The 27,955-nt window shown below is 43.2% G+C and overlaps 1 protein-coding gene across 1 annotated transcript in view; it reads right to left on the reverse strand.

Annotated features, from left to right (window-relative positions):
- ATG4B (autophagy related 4B cysteine peptidase) overlaps window positions 1-27,955 on the reverse strand; it is a 57,653-nt gene that overhangs the window by 27,298 nt on the left and 2,400 nt on the right. Inside the window, exons 2-6 of the mRNA XM_069727711.1 lie at window positions 25,094-25,195; window positions 24,434-24,505; window positions 22,146-22,244; window positions 18,989-19,087; window positions 40-112 (exon numbers count right to left, since the gene is read on the reverse strand). Of these exons, the coding sequence (XP_069583812.1) occupies window positions 40-112; window positions 18,989-19,087; window positions 22,146-22,244; window positions 24,434-24,505; window positions 25,094-25,195 (445 nt within the window). The remainder of the gene's footprint in view (window positions 1-39; window positions 113-18,988; window positions 19,088-22,145; window positions 22,245-24,433; window positions 24,506-25,093; window positions 25,196-27,955) is intronic.

The raw sequence follows: 27,955 nt of genomic DNA on the forward strand, positions 1-27,955 counted from the left end.
AAGAAGCTGTATGAAGCGTGTATGGATATATTCACGTACCTCAGCACCTGGGCTACAGTGTTTGGACCATACCACTGGCCAATGTATTTCCCTTCACCAACTCCCATTTGGGCTGTAATAAAAAACAGCCAATTACCCATACAGCAGCATAAAGGCGAGAGTACTGGAGGGCGGCAGACGAGCTCATTATCATCACTGTGTTATTAATATTAATTCTATCTACTAATCAATTGTATAGTATACCTGTACAGCATATACTGATCGTACCCATCACATGCCTACATCTCATACCCACCCGCTGGATAAATAGACCTGCTCATTACCTACATTCACCTGCGGCCAAAACTGCATCTATCAATTCATTCTAGCAGAGTTAATAACTCCGGATCAATCGCAAAAGCCAATACATGTTACTGGAGTCTAAGGCTATGTTCACATGTTCCGTTTTTTGCAGTTTTTTTAAATGCAAATTTTGAGCTGCGTTTCACAGTACCAGCAAAGTCTATGAGATTTCAGAAATCTCATGCACACACCTTGTTTTTTTTCCGGACTGTTTTGCGTTTTTGCAAAATACAACATGTAACTTTTTTCAGTGTTTTTCTACCGTTGAAATAAATGGTAGTGCAAAAAACGTAGGAATCAGGTTTTGCTGCGTTTTGGTGCCAAAACCTGATGAAATTGAATCATTTCTTTTAATGCACTAAACTTTATTAACATGCACAGCAGACAAATGTACCCGGACAAAAAAAAGAAATGCAGCAAAAAAGGCTTTTTGTAAGCAGCGTAAACTTCGCGTAAAAAAAACGCTGCAAAAATGTGTGAACACAGCCCAAGGGAACGTCCACACAGAACAAAAGTACTGATGCAGATTTATTGTGCAACGAATCTCAGCAGCAGATTACAGTACGGGGCACATGGAGGGCAGCATCGCCTGGAAATGGCAGCGCACCATGGTACAGAGCAGGAGGGGCTCAGCTGATTGATAATACAATTTTGGTTACTCACCGTAAAAAACTTTCTCGGAGCCTTCACTGGGGGGACACAGCTAAACTGCACATGGTTTCCGGTGTCCCCCAATGAAGCAATCGAGAAATATAGGTTGGAGAGAAAAGATTTTGTATGACTGATATTTTATTCATTATGTTTAGGAATACAGGGGGCAGTCCTAATAAGTGATTGACAGGCTCACCTGTGTAATCCGTCAAACCCTGGTTAGGACCGCCCACATGCCCATTAAATCAGGAAAGAGCAGAGATTTCAATGAATAACAGTTTTTTTTTTAATGCTGGACTCCTCCAAAAAAACACCTAAAAAAAGCAATGCTGAAAAGACTATTCCTATTTATTTCTATGGTAAAACTACTTTGTTATTCTTATGTTCAGTCTTTTGAGCAGTTTTTTTCCCCACTTCTGATTTTGAAAAACACTTGGTGGGGAAAAAAAGTACAACTGATGGAATCTGCTCCTAAATATGCACAGTCCAAGCAGAAGGATGAATAAACGCTTCGGGGGGAAAAAAACAAAAAACAAAACAACTCTTCCAGCTTCTCCTGCTCTGTAACATCCCGCTATCAAACTACATGTTTAATGTGACAGTTTCCTTTTACCAAACCACATGCTGAAAATGTTATTCTGCACAGAAATTGATCTGGAGACTTTAGGCTTTGTCAAATGCCATATCAAATCTTTTTGCAGGTTTTCACCCAATTTAGCACAAAGGGGTCAAATACTCAGTTAATTCCATCGCAAATCCACAGCAAAATCCTCAATCTACATATGCAAATGACGCCGGTGGGCTATTGGTGCCATGTAAACCCAGCATAATCCTAGAAAGAAGGGAGATGAAGGGAATGTAGTGGGCACCACAGAACAAATATAAAGGTCAAATAAAAAAAGGGGTGCTACAAAAACTGGGCAAACTGTGGACCACCCCTGACGAAGCTACACTCGGTAGCAACACTGTTGGTTTAACGCTCCTTACTGGGTATATTATTACATGTATACACGTCCCTTTGGTACTATTTGTAGGTCTTATTTATTTTACTCACTTTTATAGCAACATTTATTCCACAGCACTTTACAGACATCAGTATCACTGTCCCCATTGGGGATCACAATCCAATTACTTCTCAGTATGGCTTTGGAGTGTGGGAGGAAACTGAAGAACCAGGAGGAAATCCACACAAACATGGGGAGAACATACAAACTCCTTGCAGATGTTGTCCTTAGTGGGATTTGAACCCAGTGCTGCAAAGTAACAGTGCTAACCACTGACCCACCGTGCTGTCCAAAGGTCTTCATTCCTTTTACTATTTGGCAGGATCAGTGGCACTTATAATTAACTGCCCTTTGTCCTCAGAGGCTCAGATTCCTTACAGGTTAGGGTACCGTCACACTATACCATTTCGATCGCTACGACGGTACGATTCGTGACATTCCAGCGATATCGTTACGATATCGCTGTGTCTGACACGCAGCAGCGATCAGGGATCCTGCTGAGAATCGTACATCGTAGCAGATCGTTTAGAACTTTCTTTCATCGCTGGATCTCCCGCTGTCATCGCTAGATCGGTGTGTGTGACACCGATCTAGCGATGCGATCCAGCGATGCGTTCACTTGTAACCTGGGTAAACATCGGGTAACTAAGCGCAGGACCGCGCTTAGTAACCCGATGTTTACCCTGGTTACAAGCGTAAAACTAAAAAAAAACAAACAGCACATACTTACATTCTGGTGTCCGTCAGGTCCATTGCCGTCTGCTTCCCGCACTGTGACTGCCGGCCGTAAAGTGAAAGCAGAGCACAGCGGTGACGTGCTTTCACTTTCACTTTACGGCCGGCAGTCACAGTGCGGGAAGCAGACGGCAAGGGACCTGACGGACACCAGATGTAAGTATGTGCTGTTTTTTTTTTTTTTAGTTTTACGCTTGTAACCAGGGTAAACATCGGGTTACTAAGCGCGGTCCTGCGCTTAGTTACCCGATGTTTACCCTGGTTACCCAGGGACTTCGGCATCGTTGGTCGCTGGAGAGCTGTCTGTGTGACAGCTCCCCAGCGACCACACTACGATTTACCTACAATCACGGCCAGGTCATATCGCTGGTCGTGATCGTAGGTAAATCGTATAGTGTGACGGTACCCTTACACTATTGTTTATTTGCAGGTCACTTTAGTAAATATAGGTACCAGAAATAGTACCAGTCTCAGGATATTTGGCACTTTGCACTTTAATGGTTTACTGTTATCAGCCATGTTATAGCCATTTGCTATGTCAAGCATTTAAAGTTATGGCCGAAAGTGTTGGCATCCTTGAAATTGTTCCAAAAAATTAAGTATTTCTCCCACAAAATTATTGCAATTACACATTTTGTTATATACGTTTATTTCCTTTGTCTATATTAGAACACCACAAAAAGAGGCAGAGAACAAAAAAGACAAATTGGACATAATTTCAAACAAAACCCCAAAAAGAGACTGGACAAAATTGTTGGCACTTTTCTTAAACTGCGGGTAAACAACTGTTTCAAGCATGTAATGCTTGATCACCTCACCTGTAGCAAATGACAGATGTGGGAAATATGTAAATCACACCTAAAACCAGATAAAAAGGGGAGACGTTCACTAAATCTTTGGATTTGTGTCTGGAGAACAGAAAGAGAAGAAGAGAACTGTCTGAGGGCTTGGGAACCAAAATTGTTGAAAATATCAATAGGTTACAAGTCCATCTCCAGAGAGCTTCATGCTCCTTTGTCCATGATACACAACATAATCAAGAAGTTTACAACCCATAGAGCTGTAGATAATTTCCCTGGACGTGGACGACAGAGAAATATTGATAAAAGTTCCGGATAATGGATAAGCAGCCCCAATCAAGTTCCAAAGAAATTCAAGCTGTCCTTCAGGCTCAGGGTGCATCAATGTCAGCTATCCATCGACAATTGAATGAAATGCCATTGCAGGAGACCCAGGAGGACCCCACTGCCGACACAGTCATAAAAAAAGCTAGACTTCAGTTTGCTAAAATGTACGTGAGTGAGCCAAAATCCTTCTGGGAAAGCATCTTGTGGAGAGATGAGACCAAGAAAGAGCTTTTTGTTAAAACACCTCATTCTACCGTTTAACGAAAATGGAATGAGGCCTACAAAGAAAAGAACACAGTACCTACAGTAAATATAATGGAGGTTCAAAGATGTTTTAGGGTTATTTTGCTGCCTCTGACACTGGGTGCCTTGGCTGTTTCCAAGGCATCATGAAATCTGAAGATAACCAAAGGATTTTGGGTCACAATGTATTGACCACTGTCAGGAAGCTAAGTTTGAGTCCGGGGCTATGGATCTTCCAGCAGGACAATGACCCCAAACATACTTTAAGAAGCACCCAGAAATAGAATGAAACAAAGCATTGGAGAGTTCTGAAGTGGTCAGCAATGAGTCCGGATCTAAATCCCATTGAACACCTGTGGAGTGATCTTAAAATTGATATTTGGAAAAGGAACCCTTCAACTATGGGCGACCTGGAGCAGTTTGCAAAAGAAGTGTGGTTCAAAATTCCAGTTGAGAGATTTAAGAAGCTTTTGGATGGTTATAGGATGCGATTGATTGCAGTTATTTATTCCAAAGGGTCTTCAACCAAATAGTAAGTTGAGTGTGGAAACATTTTTGTCCGGCCAATTTTGTGAGTTTTGTGTAAAATGATGTCCAATTTGCCTCGTTTCCTTGTTTTTTTTTTTTTTTGTGTTGTTCCAATGCACACAAAGGAAATAAACATGTGTACAACAAAACATGTGTAATTACAATCATTTTCTGGAACAATTTCAAGGGTGCCAACACTTTTGTCCATGACTGTAGATATTGTGACAAAGTCACTGGAAAAGTGCTGGAGGAGGGGAGATACGTTTCACTGAGGCTATTCGCCTGAATTGAAATCCAGAAGTTTTCTTCAGCACACTGTGTTGAGAGGGGTTAATCGGTCATTTTAGGGGCTGGGTTTTTGTGGACAGCCATAGAGCGGGTGGGAGGTTGTCCTCCTTATCTCCACCCCAGGGTGTGGCCTGGCATTTAAATAGTCGGCCTCCTGAGGTATTCAGGGTTTAGTGTGTCTGGAGAGGCAAGCTCCAGAGAAGTGTTTGTGCTAACCCTGAGAGGTCAGATCCTTGCTACCACAATAACTGTCCTTTGTGCTACAACTTTGTCTTGTTTTCCTGTTTTTGCCCAAAGGGCCATGTTTATTTTTACTTCACCATGGTTTATGCCACATATATAATAAACCAGATATTAAAGAGATAGTGCTCCTGTGTCTACCTCTGTGTACACCCATGTGAGCCGATCTACAATGTCTTTATTTACCTTATATGTGTATCATGAACTACCTGCTCATATCGATAAATTGTACCTTATCTTATAGGATCTCTAGCATTAATCTGGACCAACACCTAGCATTTAATTTGTGTTTAATATATTTTTATGCATTTTATCCAGCCCTTGTATGAATTGCAACCTGGGACATTGATTTAACAACTACTCTATACCTGGTTTTGCCGTGGTGTATAATAATAATAAAATATATATATATATATATATATATATATATATATATATATATATATATATATATATATATATATATATATATATATATATATATATATATATATATATATATCTCTCCATACACGCTTGTGTGTGAGTGTGCTTATGTATATATATTGTGAAGTAGTGATCAAAAAGATGGTCGGGGTACACTCACGTGGCGGCAATATTTTAACAAACAGCAACAGATTCTCAGCTAGATAAGTCCATGCCTGATTTATTACACCTCCATAAACTGCGGTAGGCCATGTGAACTGTTGTGAATTCCGTTCTTGGGCTCCCTCCGGTGGTTGTAAATGGCACTTTTGTGAATTCTGCCCTTGGGCTCCCTCTGGTGGTTTTGAGTGGAACTGCTGCTCCTTGGGTTTAGCTTTGCAGCTGCTTTCACTAATCGTCTCTCCTGGCTCTGCTATTTAACCTGGCTCTAGTCTTCAGCCTATGCCACTTGTCAATGTTTTCTGGCTGGATTCACATCTCTACTTGGATTCTCCTGGTTTCCTGACCAGTTCTGCAAAGATAAGTTCTGGCTTTGCTCATTTCTGTCCACATTTTGTGGGCTTATTGTTCTGTGCATTCTATTTTTGTCCAGCTTGTCATTATGGATTTTTTCTGTTAGCTGGAAGCTCTGGGAAGCAGATTTACCCTCCACACCTTTAGTCAGGTGAGGAGATTTTGTAAACTCCGTTTGGATTGTTTTGTAGTTTTTATACTGACCGCACAGCATCCTTTCCTGTCCTATCTATCAAGCTAGACTGGCCTCCTATGCTAAAATCTGATTTCATCTCTGCGTATGTTATTTTCCCCTCCTCTCACCGTCAATAATTGTGGGGGGCTATCTTTCCTTTGGGGATTTTCGCTGAGGCAAGATAGGTTTCCTGTTTCCATCTTTAGGGGAAGTTAGATCGTAGGCTGTGCCGAGGGGTCTAGGGAGCGTCAGGTAACCCCCACGGCTATTTCTAGTTGCGCTGCTAGGTTCAGGGTCTGCGGTCAGTACAGATACCACCTCCTTCAGAGCTTGTCTCATGTTGTTCCTAAACCACCAGATCATAACAGTACAAGTGGCCAAAAATGAATTAAATGTATCTCAAAAGAAGGAAAAGAAAGTTCTGAACCATTTTTTTTTTCTGTGCTCTGGTTTGTCTTTTTTTTCCCTCTTGATATCTGGGTGGTTCAGGATATATGTTTTGGCATGGATGTTCAGGGTTTGTTTTCTCGTGTGGATCAACTTGCTGCAAGAGTACAGAATATCCAGGACTATGTTGTCCAGACTCCGGCTTTAGAGCCCAGAATTCCTACTCCGGATTTGTTCCAAGTTTTTGAACTTTAAAAATAACTGCAAATTGTTTTTTTGCTTTGAAACCCCGTTCTTCAGGTGATCCCATTCAGCAGGTGAAAATCATCATATCCTTGCTGCGTGGTGATCCGCAAGACTGGGCTTTTTCTCTTGAAACAGGGGATCCGGCATTATTGAATGTAGACGCATTTTTTCAAGCGCTCGGATTATTGTATGGCGAACCTAACCCTGTAGAGCATGCTGAGAAAACACTGTTGGCCCTGTGTCAAGGTCAGGAAGCGGCAGAGTTATACTGCCAGAAATTTAGAAAATGGTCTGTGCTCACTAAATGGAATGAAGAGGCTCTGGCTGCTATTTTCAGAAAAGGTCTTTCTGAAACCCTTAACCCCTTCCCGACCCATGACGCCACGTAGGCGTCATGAAAGTCGGTGCCAATCCGACCCATGACGCCTATGTGGCGTCATGGAAAGAACGCGTCCCTGCAGATCCGGTGAAAGGGTTAACTCCCATTTCACCCGATCTGCAGGGACAGGGGGAGTGGTAGTTTAGCCCAGGGGGGGTGGCTTCACCCCCTCGTGGCTACGATCGCTCTGATTGGCTGTTGAAAGTGAAACTGCCAATCAGAGCGATTTGTAATATTTCACCTATTATAACGGGTGAAATATTACAATCCAGCCATGGCCGATGCTGCAATATCATCGGCCATGGCTGGAAATACTAATGTGCCCCCACCCCACCCCACCGATCGCCCCCCCAGCCCCCCGATCTGGCCGGTACACTGCTCCGGCTCCCCTCCGTCCAGTGCTCCGCTCCCCCCCGTGTTCTTGTCCGCTCCCCCCGAGCTCCAATCACCCCCCCTGCATTCCGATCCACCACCCCCGTGCTCCGTTCCACCCCCCCGTGCTCCGTTCCAGCCCCCCCGTGCTCCGTTCCACGCCTGCCGCGCTCCGATTCCCCGCCCGCCGCGCTCCGATTCCCCCCCCGTGGTCCCCCCCCAACCCCGTCATACTTACCGATCCTGCCGGGGTCCCGTCCGTCTTCTTCCTGGGCGCCGCCATCTTCCAAAATGGCGGGCGCATGCGCAGGGCGCCCGACGAATCTGCCGGCCGGCAGATTCGTTCCAAAGTGCATTTTGATCCCTGAGATATAATCTATCTCAGTGATCAAAATAAAAAAAATAATAAATGACTCCCCCCTTTGTCACCCCCATAGGTAGGGACAATAAAAAAATAAAGAAATTTTTTTTTTCCACCAATGTTAGAATAGGGTTAGGGTTAGGGTTAGGGCTAGGGGTAGGGATGTGCACACGTATTCTGGTCCTCTGCGGATTTTTCCGCTGCGGATTTGATAAATCCGCAGTGCTAAACCGCGGCGGATTTACCGCGTTTTTTTCTGCGCATTTCACTGCAGTTTTACAATTGCGATTTTCTATTGGAGCAGTTGTAAAACCGCTGCGGAATCCGCACAAAGAAGTGACATGCTGCGGAATGTAAACCGCTGCGTTTCCGTGCAGTTTTTCCGCAGCATGTGTACAGCGATTTTTGTTTCCCATAGGTCTACATTGAACTGTAAACTCATGGGAAACTGCTGCGGATCTGCAGCGTTTTCCGCAGTGTGCACATACCTTTAGAATTAGGCTATGTGCACACGGTGCGGATTTGACTGCGGATTGGCCGCTGCGGATTCGCAGCAGTATTCCATCAGGTTTACAGTACCATGTAAACATATGAAAAACCAAATCCGCTGTGCCCATGGTGCAGAAAATACCGCGCGGAAACGCTGCGTTGTATTTTCCGCAGCATGTCAATTCTTTGTGCGGATTTCGCGGCGTTTTACACCTGTTCCTCAATAGGAATCCGCAGGTGAAATCCGCACAAAAAAACACTGGAAATCCGCGGAAAATCCGCAGGTAAAACACAGTGCCTTTTACCCGCGGATTTTTCAAAAATGGTGCGGAGATATCTCACACGAATCCGCAACGTGGGCACATAGCCTTAGGGTTAGGGTTGGAATTAGGGTTGTGATTAGGGTTATGGCTACAGTTGGGATTAGGGTTAGGGGTGTGTTGGGGTTAGTGTTGGAGGTAGAATTGAGGGGTTACCACTGTTTAGGCACATCAGGGGTCTCCAAACGCAAGATGGCGCCACCATTGATTCCAGCCAATCTCGTATTCAAAAAGTCAAATGGTGCTCCCTCACTTCCGAGCCCTGACGTGTGCCCAAACAGTGGTTTACCCCCACATATGGGGTATCAGTGTACTCAGGATAAACTGCGCAACAATTATTGGGGTCCAATTTCTCCTGTTACCCTTGTGAAAATAAAAAAAATGCTTGCTAAAACATCATTTTTGAGGAAAGAAAAATGATTTTTTATTTTCACGGCTCTGCGTTGTAAACGTCTGTGAAGCACTTGGGGGTTCAAAGTGCTCACCACATATCTAGATAAGTTCCTTGGGGGGTCTAGTTTCTAAAATGTGGTCACTTGTGGGGGGTTTCTACTGTTTAGGCACACCAGGGGCTCTGCAAACGCAACGTGACGTCCGCAGACCATTCCATCAAAGTCTGCATTTCAAAAGTCACTACTTCCCTTCTGAGCCCCGACGTGTGCCCAAACAGTGGTTTACCCCCACACATGGGGTATCAGCGTACTCAGGAGAAACTGGACAACAACTATTGGGGTCCAATTTCTCCTGTTACCCTTGGGAAAATAAAAATTCTGGGCTAAATAATTATTTTTGAGGAAAGAAAACGTATTTATTATTTTCACGGCTCTGCATTATAAACTTCTATGAAGCACTTGGGGGTTCCAAGTGCTCACCACACATCTAGATAAGTTCCTTTCGGGGTCTAGTTTCCAAAATGGGGTCACTTGTGGGGGGTTTCTACTGTTAAGCCACATCAGGGGCTCTGCAAATGCAACGTGACGCCCACAGAGCATTCCATCAAAGTCTGCATTTCAAAACGTCACTACTTCACTTCCGAGCCCCGGCATGTGCCCAAACAGTGGTTTACCCCCACATATGGGGTATCCGCGTACTCAGGAGAAACTGGACAACAACTTTTGGGGTCAAATTTCTCCTGTTACCCTTGGGAAAATAAAAAATTGCAGGCTAAAAGATCATTTTTGAGAAAATAATTTTTTTATTTTATTTTCATGGCTCTGCGTTATAAACTTCTGTGAAGCACTTGGGGGTTCAAAGTCCTCACCACACATCTAGATTAGTTCCTTTGGGGGTCTAGTTTCCAAAAAGGGGTCATTTCTGGGGGATCTCCAATGTTTAGGCACACAGGGGCTCTCCAAACGTGACATGGTGTCCGCTAACGATGGAAATAATTTTTCATTCAAAAAGTCAAATGGCGTGCCATCCCTTCCGAGCCCTGCCGTGCGCCCAAACAGTGGTTTACCCCCACATATGGGGTATCAGCGTACTCAGGACAAACTGGACAACAATATTTGGGGTCCAATTTCTCCTATTATCCTTGGCAAAATAGGAAATTCCAGGCTAAAAAATCATTTTTGAGGAAAGAAAAATTATTTTTTATTTTCATGGCTCTGCGTTATAAACTTCTGTGAAGCACCTGGGGGTTTAAAGTGCTCAATATGCATCTAGATAAGTTCCTTGGGGGGTCTAGTTTCCAAAATGGGGTCACTTGTGGGGGAGCGCCAATGTTTAGGCACACAGGAGCTATCCAAACGTGACATGGTGTCCGCTAACGATGGAAATAATTTTTCATTCAAAAAGTCAAATGGCGCTCCTTCCCTTCCGAGCCTTACCATGTGCCCAAACAGTGGTTTACCCCCACATGTGAGGTATTGGTGTACTCAGGAGAAATTGCCCAACACATTTTAGGATCCATTTTATCCTGTTGCCCATGTGAAAATGAAAAAATTGAGGCTAAAAATTTTTTTGTGAAAAAAAAAAGTACTTTTTCATTTTTACGGATCAATTTGTGAAGCACCTGGGGGTTCAAAGTGCTCACTATGCATCTAGATAAGTTCCTTGGGGCGTCTAGTTTCCAAAATGGGGTCACTTGTGGGGGAGCTCCAATTTTTAGGCACACGGGTGCTCTCCAAACGCGACATGGTGTCCGCTAAAGAGTGGAGCCAATTTTTGATTCAAAAAGTCAAATGGCGCTCCTTCCCTTCCAAGCCCTGCCGTGCGCCCAAACAGCGGTTTACCCCCACATATGAGGTATCAGCGTACTCAGGACAAATTGGACAACAACTTTCGTGGTTCAGTTTCTCCTTTTACCATTGGGAAAATAAAAAAAATTGTTGCTAAAAGATCATTTTTGTGACTAAAAAGTTAAATGTTCATTTTTTCCTTTCATGTTGCTTCTGCTGCTGTGAAGCACCTGAAGGGTTAATAAACTTCTTGAATGTGGTTTTGAGTACCTTGAGGGGTGCAGTTTTTAGAATGGTGTCACTTTTGGGTATTTTCAGCCATATAGACCCCTCAAACTGACTTCAAATGTGAGGTGGTCCCTAAAAAAAATGGTTTTGTAAATTTCGTTGTAAAAATGACAAATCGCTGGTCAAATTTTAACCCTTATAACTTCCTAACAAAAAAAAATTTTGTTTCCAAAATTGTGCTGATGTAAAGTAAACATGTGGGAAATGTTATTTATTAACTATTTTGTGTCACATATCTCTCTGGTTTAACAGAATAAAAATTCAAAATGTGAAAATTGCGAAATTTTAAAAATTTTCGCCAAATTTCCGTTTTTATCACAAATAAACGCAGAATTTATTGACCTAAATTTACCAATAACATGAAGCCCAATATGTCACGAAAAAACAATCTCAGAACCGCTAGGATCCGTTGAAGAGTTCCTGAGTTATTACCTCATAAAGGGACACTGGTCAGAATTGCAAAAAACGGCAAGGTCTTTAAGGTCAAAATAGGCTGGGTCATGAAGGGGTTAAAGATGTTATGGTGGGCTTTTCTACACCTGCCGGTTTGAACGAATCTATGTCTCTAGCCATTCAGATTGATCGGCGTCTGCGCGAGCGCTAAGCTGTGCACCATATGGCAGTATCCTCTGAGCATAGTCCTGAACCTATGCAATGTGATAGGATTTTGACTAGAACAGAACGGCAGGAATTCAGACGTCAGAATAGGCTGTGTTTTTACTGTGCTGATTCGGCTCATGTTATCTCTGATTGCCCTAAGCGGACTAAGAGTCGCTAGGTCTGTTACCATTAGTACTATACAGCCTAAATTTCTCTTATCTGTGACCCTGATTTGCTCATTGTCGTCCTTTTCTGTCATGGCATTTGTAGATTCAGGCGCTGCCCTGAACTTAATGGACTTAGAATTCGCCAGGCGCTGTGGTTTTTCCTTGCAGCCTTTGCAGAGCCCTATTCCTTTGAGGGGCATTGATGCTACACCCTTGGCCAAGGATAAACCTCAGTACTGGACACAGATGACTATGTATATGGCTCCTGCACATCAGGAAGATTGCCGTTTTCTGGTGTTGCATAACCTGCATGATGTTGTTGTGCTGGGATTTCCATGGTTACAGGAACATAATCCGGTGCTGGATTGGAAAACTATGTCTGTGACTAGTTGGGGTTGCCAAGGGGTACATAGTGACGTTCTTTTGATGTCAATTTCCTCTTCCCCCTCTTCTGAGGTCCCTGAGTTTTTGTCGGATTTCCAGGATGTATTTGATGAGCCCAAGTCCAGTTCCCTTCCTCCACATAGGGACTGTGATTGTGCTATTAACTTGATTCCTGGTTGTAAGTTCCCTAAGGGCCGACTTTTCAATCTGTCTGTGCCAGAGCATGCCGCCATGCGGAGCTATGTTAAGGAATCTTTGGAGAAGGGGCATATTCGGCCCTCTTCGTCACCATTGGGAGCGGGTTTCTTTTTTGTTGCTAAGAAGGATGGCTCCTTGAGACCCTGTATTGATTATTGTCTTCTTAATAAGATCACGGTCAAATTCCAATACCCCTTGCCTGTGCTTACTGATTTGTTTGCTCAGATTAAGGGGGCTAGTTGGTTTACTAAGATTGACCTCCGAGGGGCATATAATCTTGTTCGTATTAAACAGGGTGACGAATGGAAAACTGCATTTAATACGCCCGAAGGCCATTTTGAATACCTTGTGATGCCATTTGGGCTCTCTAATGCTCCATCTGTGTTCCAGTCTTTCATGCATGATATTTTCCGCAATTATCTTGATAAATTCATGGTCGTATATTTGGATGATATTTTGATTTTTTCCAATGATTGGGAGTCTCATGTGAAGCAGGTCAGGATGGTGTTCCAGATCCTTCGTGATAATGCTTTATTTGTGAAGGGGTCTAAGTGCCTATTCGGAGTTCAGAAGGTCTCTTTTTTGGGTTTTGTTTGTTCTCCCTCGTCTATAGAAATGGATCCTGTTAAGGTCCAAGCTATTCATGACTGGATCCAACCCACATCTGTGAAGGGTCTTCAAAAATTTTTGGGCTTTGCTAATTTCTATCGCCGTTTCATTGCCAACTTTTCCAGTGTGGTTAAGCCCCTTACTGATTTGACGAAGAAAGGCGCTGATGTGACGAATTGGTCCTCTGAGGCTGTTGAGGCCTTTCAGGAGCTTAAACGCCGATTTACTTCTGCCCCTGTGTTGCGTCAACCGGATGTTTCTCTTCCTTTTCAGGTTGAGGTCGACGCTTCTGAGATTGGGGCAGGGGCCGTCTTGTCTCAGAGGGAGTCTGATGGTTCTTTGATGAAACCGTGTGCTTTTTTTTCCAGAAAGTTTTCACCTGCGGAACGCAATTATGATGTCGGCAATCGGGAGTTGTTGGCTATGAAGTGGGCGTTTAAGGGGTGGCGACATTGGCTTGAGGGAGCTAAACACTGTGTTGTGGTCCTGACCGATCATAAGAATCTGATTTACCTCGAGTCGGCCAAGTGGCTGAATCCTAGACAGGCTCGATGGTCCCTGTTTTTCTCCCGTTTTGATTTTGTGGTCTCGTATTTTACGGGATCTAAGAATGTTAAGGCTGATGCCCTCTCTAGGAGTTTTTCGCCTGATTCTCCTGGAGTCCTTGAGCCGGTTGGCATTCTTAAGGAGGGGGTGATTCTTTCTGCAATCTCCCCTGATTTGCGCCGGGTGCTTCAGGAATTTCAGGCTGACAGGCCTGACCGCTGTCCAGTGGGGAAGCCGTTTGTTCCTGATAGATGGACAAGTAAGGTAATTTCTGAGGTTCATTGTTCAGTTTTGGCTGGTCATCCTGGGATTTTTGGTACCAGAGATTTGGTTGCTAGGTCCTTTTGGTGGCCTTCCTTGTCTCGCGATGTGCGTGCTTTTGTGCAGTCCTGTGGGACGTGCGCCCGGGCCAAGCCTTGCTGTTCCCGCGCTAGTGGGTTGCTTTTGCCTTTGCCGGTCCCTGAGAGGCCCTGGACGCATATTTCCATGGATTTTATTTCGGATCTTCCTGTTTCCCAGACGATGTCTGTTATCTGGGTTGTTTGTGACCGGTTCTCTAAAATGGTCCATTTGGTACCTTTGCCTAAGTTGCCTTCCTCCTCAGATCTGGTTCCATTGTTTTTCAGCATGTGGTTCGTTTGCATGGCATTCCGGAGAATATTGTGTCTGACAGAGGTTCTCAGTTTGTCTCTAGATTTTGGCGGGCCTTTTGTGCTAGGATGGGCATTGATTTGTCTTTTTGTTCGGCGTTTCATCCTCAGACTAATGGCCAAACTGAGCGAACTAATTAGACCTTGGAGACCTATTTGAGATGCTTTGTGTCTGCTGATCAGGATGATTGGGTGTCTTTTTTGCCGTTGGCCGAGTTTGCCCTTAATAATCGGGCTAGTTCGGCTACTTTGGTTTCACCTTTCTTTTGTCATTTTGGTTTTCATCCTCGTTTTTCTTCTGGGCAGGTTGAGCCTTCTGATTGTCCTGGTGTTGATTCTGTGGTGGACAGGCTGCAGCAGATTTGGACTCATGTGGTGGACAATTTGACGTTGTCTCAGGAAAGGGCTCAACGTTTTGCTAACCGACGTCGGCGTGTTGGTCCCCGGCTTCGTGTGGGGGATTTGGTTTGGTTGTCTTCTCGTCATGTTCCTATGAAGGTTTCTTCTCCTAAGTTTAAACCTCGGTTTATTGGTCCTTATAAAATTTCTGAAATTATTAATCCGGTCTCTTTTCGTTTGGCTCTTCCAGCCTCTTTTGCCATTTATAATGTTTTCCATAGATCTTTGTTGCGGAGATATGTGGTGCCCGTTGTTCCCTCGGTTGACCCTCCTGCCTCCTGGAATATGAGGTTGAGAAGATTTTGGATTCTCGTTTTTCGAGGCGGAGGCTCCAGTATCTTGTCAAGTGGAAGGGTTATGGCCAGGAGGATAATTCTTGGGTTGTTGCCTCCGATGTCCATGCTACCGATTTGGTTTGTGCTTTTCACTTGGCTCGTCCTGATCGGCCTGGGGGCTCTGGTGAGGGTTCGGTGACCCCTCCTCAAGAAGGGGGGGTACTGTTGTGAATTCCGTTCTTGGGCTCCCTCTGGTGGTTGTAAATGGCACTTTTGTGAATTCTGCCCTTGGGCTCCCTCTGGTGGTTTTGAGTGGAACTGCCGCTCCTTGGGTTTAGCTTTGCAGCTGCTTTCACTAATCGTCTCTCCTGGCTCTGCTATTTAACCTGGCTCTAGTCTTCAGCCTATGCCACTTGTCAATGTTTTCTGGCTGGATTCACATCTCTGCTTGGATTCTCCTGGTTTCCTGACCAGTTCTGCAAAGATAAGTTCTGGCTTTGCTCATTTCTGTCCACATGTTGTGGACTTATTGTTCTGTGCATTCTATTTTTGTCCAGCTTGTCAGTATGGATTTTTTCTGTTAGTTGGAAGCTCTGGGAAGCAGATTTACCCTCCACACCTTTAGTCAGGTGTGGAGATTTTGTAAACTCTGTGTTGATAGTTTTGTAGTTTTCATACTGACCGCACAGCATCCTTTCCTGTCCTATCTATCAAGCTAGACTGGCCTCCTATGCTAAAATCTGATTTCATCTCTGCGTATGTTATTTTCCCCTCCTCTCACCGTCAATATTTGTGGGGGCTATCTTTCCTTTGGGGATTTTCTCTGAGGCAAGATAGGTTTCCTGTTTCCATCTTTAGGGGAAGTTAGATCTTAGGCTGTGCCGAGGGGTCTAGGGAGCGTCAGGTACCCCCCACGGCTATTTCTAGTTGCGCTGCTAGGTTCAGGGTCTGCGGTCAGTACAGATACCACGTCCTTCAGAGCTTGTCTCATGTTGTTCCTAAACCACCAGATCATAACAGTGAACATCACAGAACCGACATATAGTCCATTTCAGCTGCGGTTACGTTCGCACAGTTCAATATCTGACGCCTGTAAGTTCAGAATCCCCCAGGCTCTTGGGTTACTTGCTTAACAGATTCTCAGGGTTCCCAGCCCGGCTTCCTACAGGTCCTGTCAGTAGTCCAGACCCTCAGTGCTTCCTGGACTTCCAGGAGCTCCAGTCTCACATGGCCATCTGCCTCCATGTGGTGCAACCACGAAACATATAGGACTTCTCTGACACAACAGGAACAAACCCCTGGGAGGTATGTGGTTAACCAGTCCCACCCATCACTTTCTGGTTAACCCTTAAATCCAGCCCTTCACTAATATACAGGTTTGCGGGACAAGACCCAGCAACCTGTCCTGGATACAGATCGCAGCAGACCTCTGTATATATACAAAAAATATGTGTATTCTAATGTACTTCCCCTGCCTGTTGTCATTTTTTTTTATTTTTGTGATTTCAATTGCTGTTTTCCTTGTATGTCTGTAAGCACTTTGTTGATCAACAAGACCTTACAGTTGTGGCCAAAAGTACGGACACCCCTGCAATTCTGTCAGATAATACTCAGTTTCTTCCTGAAAATGATTGCAAACACAAATTTGTTGTTATTATTATCTTCATTTAATTTGTCTTAAATAATAAAAAAAAAAAACACAGAAAGAATTGTCCTAAAGCCAAATTGGATATAATTACACACCAAACATAAAAAGGGGGTGGACAAAAGTATTGGCACTGTTCGAAAAATCATGTGATGCTTCTCTAATTTATGTAATTAACAGCACCTGTAACTTACCTGTGGCACCTAACAGGTGTTGGCAATAAATCACACTTGCAGCCAGTTGACATGGATTAAAGTTGACTCAACCTCTGTCCTGTGTCCTTGTGTGTACCACATTGAGCATGGAGAAAAGAAAGAAGACCAAAGAACTGTCTGAGGACTTGAGAAACCAGATTGTGAGGAAGCATGAGCAATCTCAAGGCTACAAGTCCATCTCCAAAGACCTGAATGTTCCTGTGTCTACCGTGCGCAGTGTCATCAAGAAGTTTAAAGCCCATGGCACTGTGGCTAACCTCCCTAGATGTGGACGGAAAAGAAAAATTGACAAGAGATTTCAACGCAAGATTATCCAACATCCGCACAAAGAACCTAGACTAACATCCAAACAAGTTCAAGCTGCCCTTCAGTCCGAGGGTACAACAGTGTCAACCCGTACTATCCGTAGGCATCTGAATGAAAAGGGACTGTATGGTAGGAGACCCAGGAAGACCCCACTTCATACCCCGAGACATAAAAAAGCCAGGCTGGAGTTTGCCAAAACTTACCTGAAAAAGCCTAAAACATTTTGGAAGAATGTTCTCTGGTCAGATGAGACAAAAGTAGAGCTTTTTGGGCAAAGGCATCAACATAGAGTTTACAGGAGAAAATAAAGAGGCATTCAAAGAAAAGAACACGGTCCCTACAGTCAAACATGGCGGAGGTTCCCTGATGTTTTGGGGTTGCTTTGCTGCCTCTGGCACTGGATTGCTTGACCGTGTGCATGGCATTATGAAGTCTGAAGACTACCAACAAATTTTGCAGCATAATGTAGGGCCCAGTGTGAGAAAGATGGGTCTCCCTCAGAGGTCATGGGTCTTCCAGCAGGACAATGACCCAAAACACACTTCAAAAAGCACTAGAAAATGGTTTGAGAGAAAGCAATGGAGACTTCTAAGGTGGCCAGCAATGAGTCCAGACCTGAATCCCATAGAACACCTGTAGAGAGATCTAAAAATGGCAATTTGGAGAAGGCTCCCTTCAAATATCAGGGACCTGGAGCAGTTTGCCAAAGAAGAATGGTCTAAAATTCCAGCAGAGCATTGTAAGAAACTCATTGATGGTTACCGGAAGCGGTTGGTCGCAGTTATTTTGGCTAAAGGTTGTGCAACCAAGTATTAGGCTGAGGGTGCCAATACTTTTGTTTGGCCCATTTTTGGAGTTTTGTGTGAAATGATCAATGTTTTGCTTTTTGCTTTATTCTCTTTTGTGTTTTTTTCATTTAAGGCAAATTAAATGAAGATAATAATACCAAATAATTTGTGATTGCAATCATTTTCAGGAAGAAACTGAGTATTATCTGACAGAATTGCAGGGGTGTCAATACTTTTGGCCACAACTGTATTCCTCCTATTATTTCTATGTTTGGGTGGCACTTTACTTGAGTGCAGCTCTTCCTTCCGTTTGCCATGTAAACCTGGCCTAACATGCCTGGCATGGCCACTTAACAATAAATAGTGTTCAAGACATATATAACCAAGATATATTGTTTTCTGATCTGAAAGGTAATAACCTTGTTTTGACAAATAATACCTACAGTATATCTTTTTTTTTTTTTTTTTTTTTTACAAATTTTTACCACTTATTGTAATTTGCTTTTAAATTTCAGACATTTCGACTTAAAAAACAAAACTATTTTAATGGCAGGAAAGGTTTTATGAAAGTTTTTTTCCCCAACGGGCTTGGATTGTGGCAAATCCATGGGATGTATGGGCATGTGTGATTGATGATGTTAAGGATACGAGATGAGCTGTGAAAACATTGTGATCGGATAGCTGCCACTATTAAAAAAAAGTGTTGTCCCCTTTAATGAGCAATTCAGTGTACCCACGTCTCTAGTTTTGGGTTGAATGGCATAAAGAATCCTGTATGTATCCTTTCCCATATATGAAATAGAAATCATATGTTCACTTTGATGCTTTAATGACAAAAGGAAATCTCAGACTATCCACACAGTCATGCTGCCGACAGTGAAGTGCATTGTCTCACCCACACAGGTCTCTCACCAATCTGATGTATGGAGTAGTAACTGTCCTTCTTGTCTAGGAAAGCAGTCAGGATACTGAGGTACGCTCCCGTCGGACCTTTCTTGTCCCATCTCCAATCTAAAGAAAAAAAACAAAAACACTCATTGGATCGATTACTTCTGCAACATGTACAATAGGCTCACACGCAACTACTCTCTATATGTAGCATTAGAAAACAAGCAATCAGTAGAAAATGACCTAGTGTTTAAAATCAGTTTTTAGCGTGAAATGTAATTTTGAAAAACAATTTTCTGTGTGTGTGTGTGTGTGTGTGTGTGTGTGTGTGTGTGTGTGTGTGTGTAATATATATATTATTACAATTCCAATAATATATATAAGAAATAGAAATCATATGTTCATTCTACTGCTTTAGTGACGGGAGGCAATCTCAGACTATCCACACAGTCATGATGGACACTGAGGCTTTCTTAGAGTCATACTTCTTGTCTTTAAAGGAAGAGTGTTCAGCAAAGCTGCATATGAGCAGAATCAGGATTACAGTGACCGGTAGCAGCTCTGTACACATCTAATACCACAGGATCCACCAAACAGGTGATGACACAGCTCCCCCACCCTTCATAACCATCTTTGCACACGCTCATTAGATGCTTCCATACAAAGATAGGGACCTAATAAACATGTGTTTCCAAAAAGAACAGGAAGTTAACAGGAAAGAACTAAATAGTGAAAATAGCAAGTTTGTTTTTTTTATTTTAAATAGACTGCGATACGTAGAAGGACAAAAAAAAAAAAAAAAAAAAAAATATTGTTTAAGTCATCTTTTTTCTTAAACAAATCAATTGCTGACAATGGCGTCCCTTTAGGCAAAACGTGACAGAAGTGCCTGAATCTATGAAAAACATGCTGAAGAACAAATTACTAATAGAATACTTTTCATTAATTGATATTCCAGCTGTGTTTAATGTGGCAATACACTCCAGGGTTTGGGCACATTAGAGGGGTATTCCCATTTCCAAGATCCTATCCTAATACGTAGTAGGTATAATAAAATTGGTAAATACCTCCAGTTATAAACGTAGTATAGTTTTTCTGATTCACTATGTCTCTTTCCTAATGTGCAGGGATTGCAGGACCTTAGGTATCCATGGTTACGATCACTAGCAACTAGCTAACTGTCACGATATCAGTGGTTGTAACCATGGACCCCTAATATCCTGCAATGCCTGCACATGAGCAAAGACATAGTGAATCAGAAAAACTATACTACATTTCTAATTGGAGGCATTTGCTAATATTATGCCTACTACATATTGGGATAGGATCTTGGAGATGGGAATACCCCTTTAAGTCTTTAGACAACAGTGTACCCGCCAAGTTTTTCAAGCAGAAAACACTTCAGGAAAGCGATAGCGATGTACATACTCTTGATGATCATCAGCTAAACTTGGCTTTTCTGATTAATCTTCTTGACCATGTGAAATGTAACGTGGAGGTTCTACAACTCTCCACAATGACCAATGTAGGGGGAAAGAATAATCGGACATGTTGGAATTGGACATACATGATCTTTTGTTCTCCACCGGAAAAAGCCATTATCTCAGATATATTGCAGTGACTTATTTCCCCCTCCAGAGAAAATTATTTTTTGCGGGATGGTAGGATTAGCCATTGTTCGCTATTCAGCAAACAGATCTCTCACTTGTATGGTCAGCTTTGTTATTACTAGTCCATACTTGATCTTAATCAAGTTCTTATTGATTTAATAAAGCAGCATAAAAATGAGCACATGTACAACTGACTTGCTTTTTCTATCTGCAGTCATTCTTCTATCTTTCATAATGTATAGCTGTTTTCCATGAAGCGTGGGCATCAGTCATCTCTGGCTGAGAGTGCGCAGTAGGTACATTAAAGAGTTAACACCTAACATACCAGACAGCTCTTTAGCCCATTGACTTCTACACTGCAGTTATCTGCTCTCATCCCTCCCCCTTCCTCTCAGCTTCTAACAAGCTGCTGTACTAAATCTTGCAAAATCATCAGTCCATAGCTTTCTGATCAGGTCTCCTAATCATGGCTCTCACTGTCTGGAGCTGTGTGCTTGTTCAAATGTACTGTTATCTCTATGTGCAAATACAATGATAACAGTGTAGAATCCAGAATAAACCACTAAAGGTACCGTCACACTAGACGATATCGCTAGCGATCCGTGACGTTGCAGCGTCCTCGCTAGCGATATCGTCCAGTGTGACAGGCAGCAGCGATCAGGCCCCTGCTGTGCTGTCGCTGGTCGGGGAAGAAAGTCCAGAACTTTATTTCGTCGCTGGACTCCCCGCAGACATCGCTGAATCGGTGTGTGTGACACCGATTCAGCGATGTCTTCACTGGTAACCAGGGTAAACATCGGGTAACTAAGCGCAGGGCCGCGCTTAGTAACCCGATGTTTACCCTGGTTACCATCGTAAAAAAACAAACAGTACATACTTACATTCAGCTGTCTGTCCCTTGCTGTCTGGTTCCTGCACTGACTGCTGGCCGCAAAGTGAAAGTGAAAGCACAGCACAGCGGTGAGTCACACAGCGGTGACTCACCGCTGTGGCTGTGGCTGTGCTCTGCTTTCACTTTGCGGCCAGCAGTCAGTGCAGCAAACAGACGGCAAGGGACAGACAGCTGAATGTAAGTATGTACTGTTTGTTTTTTTAGGATGGTAACCAGGGTAAACATCGGGTTACTAAGCGCAGCCCTGCGCTTAGTTACCCGATGTTTACCCTGGTTACCGGGGACCTCGGGATCGTTGGTCGCTGGAGAGCTGTCTGTGTGACAGCTCTCCAGCGACCAAACAGCGACGCTGCAGCGATCCGGATCGTTGTCGGTATCGCTGCAGCGTCGCTAAGTGTGACGGTACCTTAACTTTTGCTGAGCTTTATAGTTCTACTAATACTACATCTCTGCTTCTCACCAGAACTGTCACTCAAGGAGGAGTTGTGCTTACAGAAATCAGGGGGTAGGGGGACTGTAAGGAAACGACATAGCTCTGAGTTGCTCAAGGCACAACTTTTACATAAAATCCAGAATTTATACAACTGTACCGTACGAGGGACTCCACCATTCAATTCACCAAAATTCATACAAGACAGCAATAGAACATTTTGCTGAAACTTAGCCTCCTGCGTCTTACCTCGTCCTATATGCCTACAGATCAAAGACTGAGCAAAAATCATCTGCCCACATCGCAGCATGCAGCCCCAGCCAGTGTCGGACGTTGGACCAGTTCCACCTGCAAAGAGAATATATAAAAAAAACAAAAAAAAAAACTTTTTTTGTAAGAAGGATGGGGGTTCAAATTACATTTGTATGGAAGATAGATGCTGGCAGGATACACACTAAATGCAGAAGGTTATAAAATATAGAAGTACTATATGCTGTAAACAGTGTAAGTATATCAGCACGTGCAAATATGCTGCTAATACATTTTACTTTTATTGTAAATTATGCAATTCTGCATATGTCCGTACAAAGTTTGGGATATAGCAGAAATATAACATGGGGCACAGTCAGACTGAGTCACAAGAACTGGCTGTGCTATTTAAGGCAAATTACATCAGGAAAGCAGAAACTGCAGGTAGCAATCAATAAGTCAATGACTATACACTGAGAATAAGTCCCTGGCTTCTAGATGTGGCAGCTGCAATAAAAGCAGTCAAATAAAATGACCAAGCAAAAAGATCAACCATCAGCAGGATCTGATTTTCAGAGCAAAGAGAAAAAAATTCCTACAATACAAAGAAATTAAAGAAAGTGTAAAGAATATGGCTATAATTGATGAAAGGAACTGTAAAAGCATTATATGCACCAAACAATTCCCACAATTGCGCTTTTCATCTATTTTTCTTTGATGCTATTTTGTGTTATAACACAATTAAAACATAATCTTCTCTGTCTCCGGAAGTCAGTGAAGTCCCCTCATCCTCCTCATAGTCCTGTGTATGGCTGTAATGCCGCCAGCTTCAGCAGGAGCCTCCCCCCTCTACCTGTCTGCAGTGGGAGAAAAGAATGGCCAATCCCATCCCCTTGATCCAGCCAACAGTGATGGGGCTGATCAGCAGATTAACCCCTCGCCAGGATATATTGTTTTAGGAGTCAAACAGTGAGGGAACTATATATTTTGTCTACTTTTAGCTTTTATTTCTGGTTTTCACATATAGCGACATGTTGATACAATAAGAATAATAAAAAAATAAAAACACTCTAAACACACTTTATACACTGGGGTGTGTGGCAGTGGCTTTTTCTCCTCTCTCACGCTATCCTAACTCAACTACTGATATTGTCATAAATGCTTAAAGCACCACTCCAGCTTTTATTTTTTATTTCACCGCTGGAGTGGCGCTTTAAATGTTCCCTGCCCACTGCCTCATACTCACTTCCTGGCCGTTTCATCTGTTTTCACCACCGTCGCTCCCTGGCAAAAAGCGACCTGCCTTATGCTCCAGTGTTTCATGGAACGGTGCAGAGGTCACTTTATAATACCAGTCTATGAGAGCCTCATTCTTGCTCTCATAGACTTGCACTGACATCTTGTGACGTAGCTTCTGACTTCTGGCCAATCAGAAGCTGTTCTCACAAGATGGCGCTGCGGGACCGGAGCAGTGCTGAAAAACGGGGAAGACATCAGAGGGTAAGTATATGCCCGGGGGCATACATTTAAAGTGGCACTCCAGTGCTGAAAAACAAACAGACGTTTAAGCGTTTTTTTAAGGATAATGCCCCTAAAGATCACCATATAACTTTTCTGCAAATTTTCATGTTGTTTTATGTCTTTATGCTTTACTTCTTGGCACTAGTTCTGTTGTAACAGTCATCACTTCCTTTTCAGAATGCTCATCTCCCTTCTTACTAACATTTCCCGTAATTCTTGGTGCTGGGCTGCAAGGCAGCAGTGAGCACAGACCTGTATCTCCACCTTCACATGAAATGAGAATGTAAAGAGGTGGCTGACCCCATTACGCATTAAACAGCATCAACTTAAATTTTTGGGATGTCCTTTCAAATGGGCAAAAGTTTCAGAACCTTAAGAGACAAACAAACTCTTCAACACAGCTTTTTGCTTAAACACATATATAGGCAGTCACACCTATAGGCCGGTTTCACACTAGCGTGTGTGATGCTAGAAACTCACACGAGTCTCTCACATCAACACCCGGCGCTGCCGCCGGCACTCGGGACTGGAGCATGCGGCTGTATAAAAATACATGCAGCTGCACGCTAGTGTGAAACCGGCCATACACCTCTCCTCCTGAGTCTACGTTAAAATACTTATTCATCCTATCGCTATTAAGACCCTGTAAACTCTTGAAAACTGGTGGAATCAAAGAAAAACTATATGACGTGCCCTGGATATTGTGCATATGTCCAATAGAAACACGAATGCCCCCTTTCTGGCCCAGATCTGCACATCGCTCTTACCTATTGCTGGGAAGTTCCGTCGGTAGGTAAACCACAGTCTGGAGGTGACATCATTCAGAAGCTCCTCTCTTTCTACGTGAAGATAATGGTAATAAGGTGAGATGATTGTAGATCAATAGGTTAACCCTAAACCGGCCTTACATGTTCTCCCTTTACTGCTTGATACAAGATGTCACGGTAATGAGAAATGGGATTACAAGGGTTTCTGACAATGGGCAGCAGTACACAGCATGCGGCTAATGGTTAGAAATTAAAATGATGATAAAAGGTTTGTGGAAGTTACAGATATTTTCCGGATTGTTAAGAAAAGTCTGCAGTCACCCTATACGATTGCTGGATTGTGACACTGTGCAATGATCACGCTGTCACGATTGCTCTTTATTCCCTGTGCGAGTGGGCTGTCATGTGATCACATGCATGTTATTTTCATACTTGGGATCAATCACGTGGCAACTAGATTCTCCTTCACTTCTCTCAATAAGACACAGAGAAGCCGGATGAGATTAGTCAGAACGGGAGAGCACTAGGCACACTGTCACACCTCAGCAGCCACATAGGGAGACTGTGGACTTTCCTTTTCAGCCTGGAAAACCCCTGTATTGAAACTGAAAGAAAATAACATGAAGTGAAGTAGAGACAAGTTGGAGATATATTTACTACCTGTTAATGCACTGTACTTTTTCCCCAAAATCCAAACGGGCTCTGCAGTGTCAGGAAACTCCGGGGTGTCAGCGAACCGCAGAGTGTCATAGGTAAGTGTTGCTAGAATGACAAGGAACCACAGATCATCACTGAAAAGATCATTTTGATTTACAGATCTCTACACCGAGGGCTGTGTCAGACCAGCCACACAACCTGACCAGAGCGTGACAGCCTCATAGATCTATATAAAGCTGCTACGCTCGGGTCAGACGTGCGGCCAGCCCGTGCATTACGATCCAATATCGGACCGATTGTCGTACACATCTGAAACAGCCCTCATGCTGAAAAACCAGGTTGGGAACCATTTTGGTGAAATCTTGAATTGAGAATGTTAACCTCTTAAAGGGGAGCGGTCACTGACCTGGAGAAACACTTACCTGTTATGTGACTGACAGCCTGCACGGCAGCAGATGTGTGCAGAGCAGGCTGTCAATCAAAGTGTCGGGGAGTGATTATAGCAGTGATTGTAACTGCCCCCTGATAACTAGAAGTGAGCGGCTACAGGGAGGATTGGGGCAATCAGCCGGATACACAGGCTTTATACACGATTTACATGCAGATTACCTCCATATGTGCAGGCAAATAGCATCTTTTGAGGAGACAGGTTCCTTTTAAAGGAACATGCATTAGCATCTTCAAAATCTAATCATTTATTTCACTGGAAAGTTCGAAAAGCTATAACTTATTTTCCCTGCCAATGTACACTTTGCAGATAAAGAACCACATAACTTCTGATGATTGAGAAAATCAAGTATGTGAGATGTTTTGACGGGTAACAAATCAGCTGTGCTGACGATTTTGATATTTCTGTCTATGTAGCCATATGAAGACTTGTTTTATTTTTGAACAATTTTTTTCAAATGGTGCCATTTGTGGGCTGCATACAATTTTTTCCAAGTCTTTATATTTTAAAAAATTATGTTTTAATTGTCTTTCAATTGTAATTTCTCTGCAAACGGAGCTGTGTGAGGTCTTGTCTTTTGTATGATGAGTTAACGTTTCTAGTCTGGGACTACACAGCGATCTGGAAACGACACAGATCACACGGCCAAAGATCACTGCACGCCTCTGCTACATCATAGCACAAAGCTAGTGAATGGGGTCCCATTGCCACACGCAAAATACCGCGACAAGCACAAAATCCAGGTCATACTGGGACCTCACTTGCACCAGTGGGGTACCGCAGGGGTCAGTATTGGGACCTGTTCTCTTCAACATATTCATTAATGATCTGGTAGAAGGTTTACACAGTAAAATATCGATATTTGCAGATGATACAAAACTATGTAAAGCAGTTAATACAAGAGAAGATAGTATTCTGCTACAGATGGATCTGGATAAGTTGGAAACTCGGGCTGAAAGGTGGCAGATGAGGTTTAACAATGATAAATGTAAGGTTATACACATGGGAAGAAGGAATCAATATCACCATTACACACTGAATGGGAAACCACTGGGTAAATCTGACAGGGTGAAGGACTTGGGGATCCTAGTTAATGATAAACTTACCTGGAGCAGCCAGTGCCAGGCAGCAGCTGCCAAGGCAAACAGGATCATGGGGTGCATTAAAAGAGGTCCGGATACACATGATGAGAGCATTATACTGCCTCTGTACAAATCCCTAGTTAGACCGCACATGGAGTACTGTGTCCAGTTTTGGGCACCGATGCTCATGAAGGATATAATGGAACTAGAGAGAGTACAAAGGAGGGCAACAAAATTAATAAAGGGGATGGGAGAACTACAATACCCAGATAGATTAGCGAAATTAGGATTATTTAGTCTAGAAAAAAGACGACTGAGGGGCGATCTAATAACCATGTATAAGTATATAAGGGGACAATACAAATATCTCGCTGAGGATCTGTTTATACCAAGGAAGGTGACGGGCACAAGGGGGCATTCTTTGCGTCTGGAGGAGAGAAGGTTTTTCCACCAACATAGAAGAGGATTCTTTACTGTTAGGGCAGTGAGAATCTGGAATTGCTTGCCTGAGGAGGTGGTGATGGCGAACTCAGTCGAGGGGTTCAAGAGAGGCCTGGATGTCTTCCTGGAGCAGAACAATATTGTATCATACAATTATTAGGTTCTGTAGAAGGACGTAGATCTGGGGATTTATTATGATGGAATATAGGCTGAACTGGATGGACAAATGTCTTTTTTCGGCCTTACTAACTATGTTACTATGTATTATGCTACGATGTAGCTGCGGCCAAAGTCATCATGAAGCCCCAGCCTTAGTGATGTCATTTTAGACCAGTCTTCATATGATGCATGAACAGAAAACAGAATTGTTTTATTTTTATTGCATTCACTGTAAAGTTTAATAACATGATTAGTTTATAGCTCAGATCATTACAAACACAGTAATATATAATTATAGAATAAAAATCTATACAGGGAAAAATGTTTTCAGCAAAACATTATTATTATTAGGCCCTGGCTGCCATAGAATCCGATGTGTCATAAAGTGGGGGGTGAGGGGAAAGGGATGACAGAGTCATAGAGCTCAGGATTCCAATCAGCAGTGGGGTGGGGTTATAAAGAGCTCAGCACTCCAATCAGCGTTATGAGCGGGGTCATACAGAGCTCAGCATTACAATCACTGGTGTAGGTGGAATCATAGAGCTCAGCACTCCAATCAGCAATGGGGCGGGGTTATACAGAGCTCAGGATTCTAATCAACGGTGGGGGCGGGGTCATACAGTGCTCAGTATTTCAATCAGCAGTAGAGGCAGGGTCACACAGAGCTCAACATCCCATTCAATGGTGTGGGTGGGGTCACACAGAGCTCAGCCTTCCAAACACTGGTGTGGGTGG

Source organism: Ranitomeya imitator, chromosome 5 (genome assembly GCF_032444005.1).
Source record: "Ranitomeya imitator isolate aRanImi1 chromosome 5, aRanImi1.pri, whole genome shotgun sequence".
Taxonomy (NCBI): Eukaryota; Metazoa; Chordata; class Amphibia; order Anura; family Dendrobatidae; genus Ranitomeya; species Ranitomeya imitator.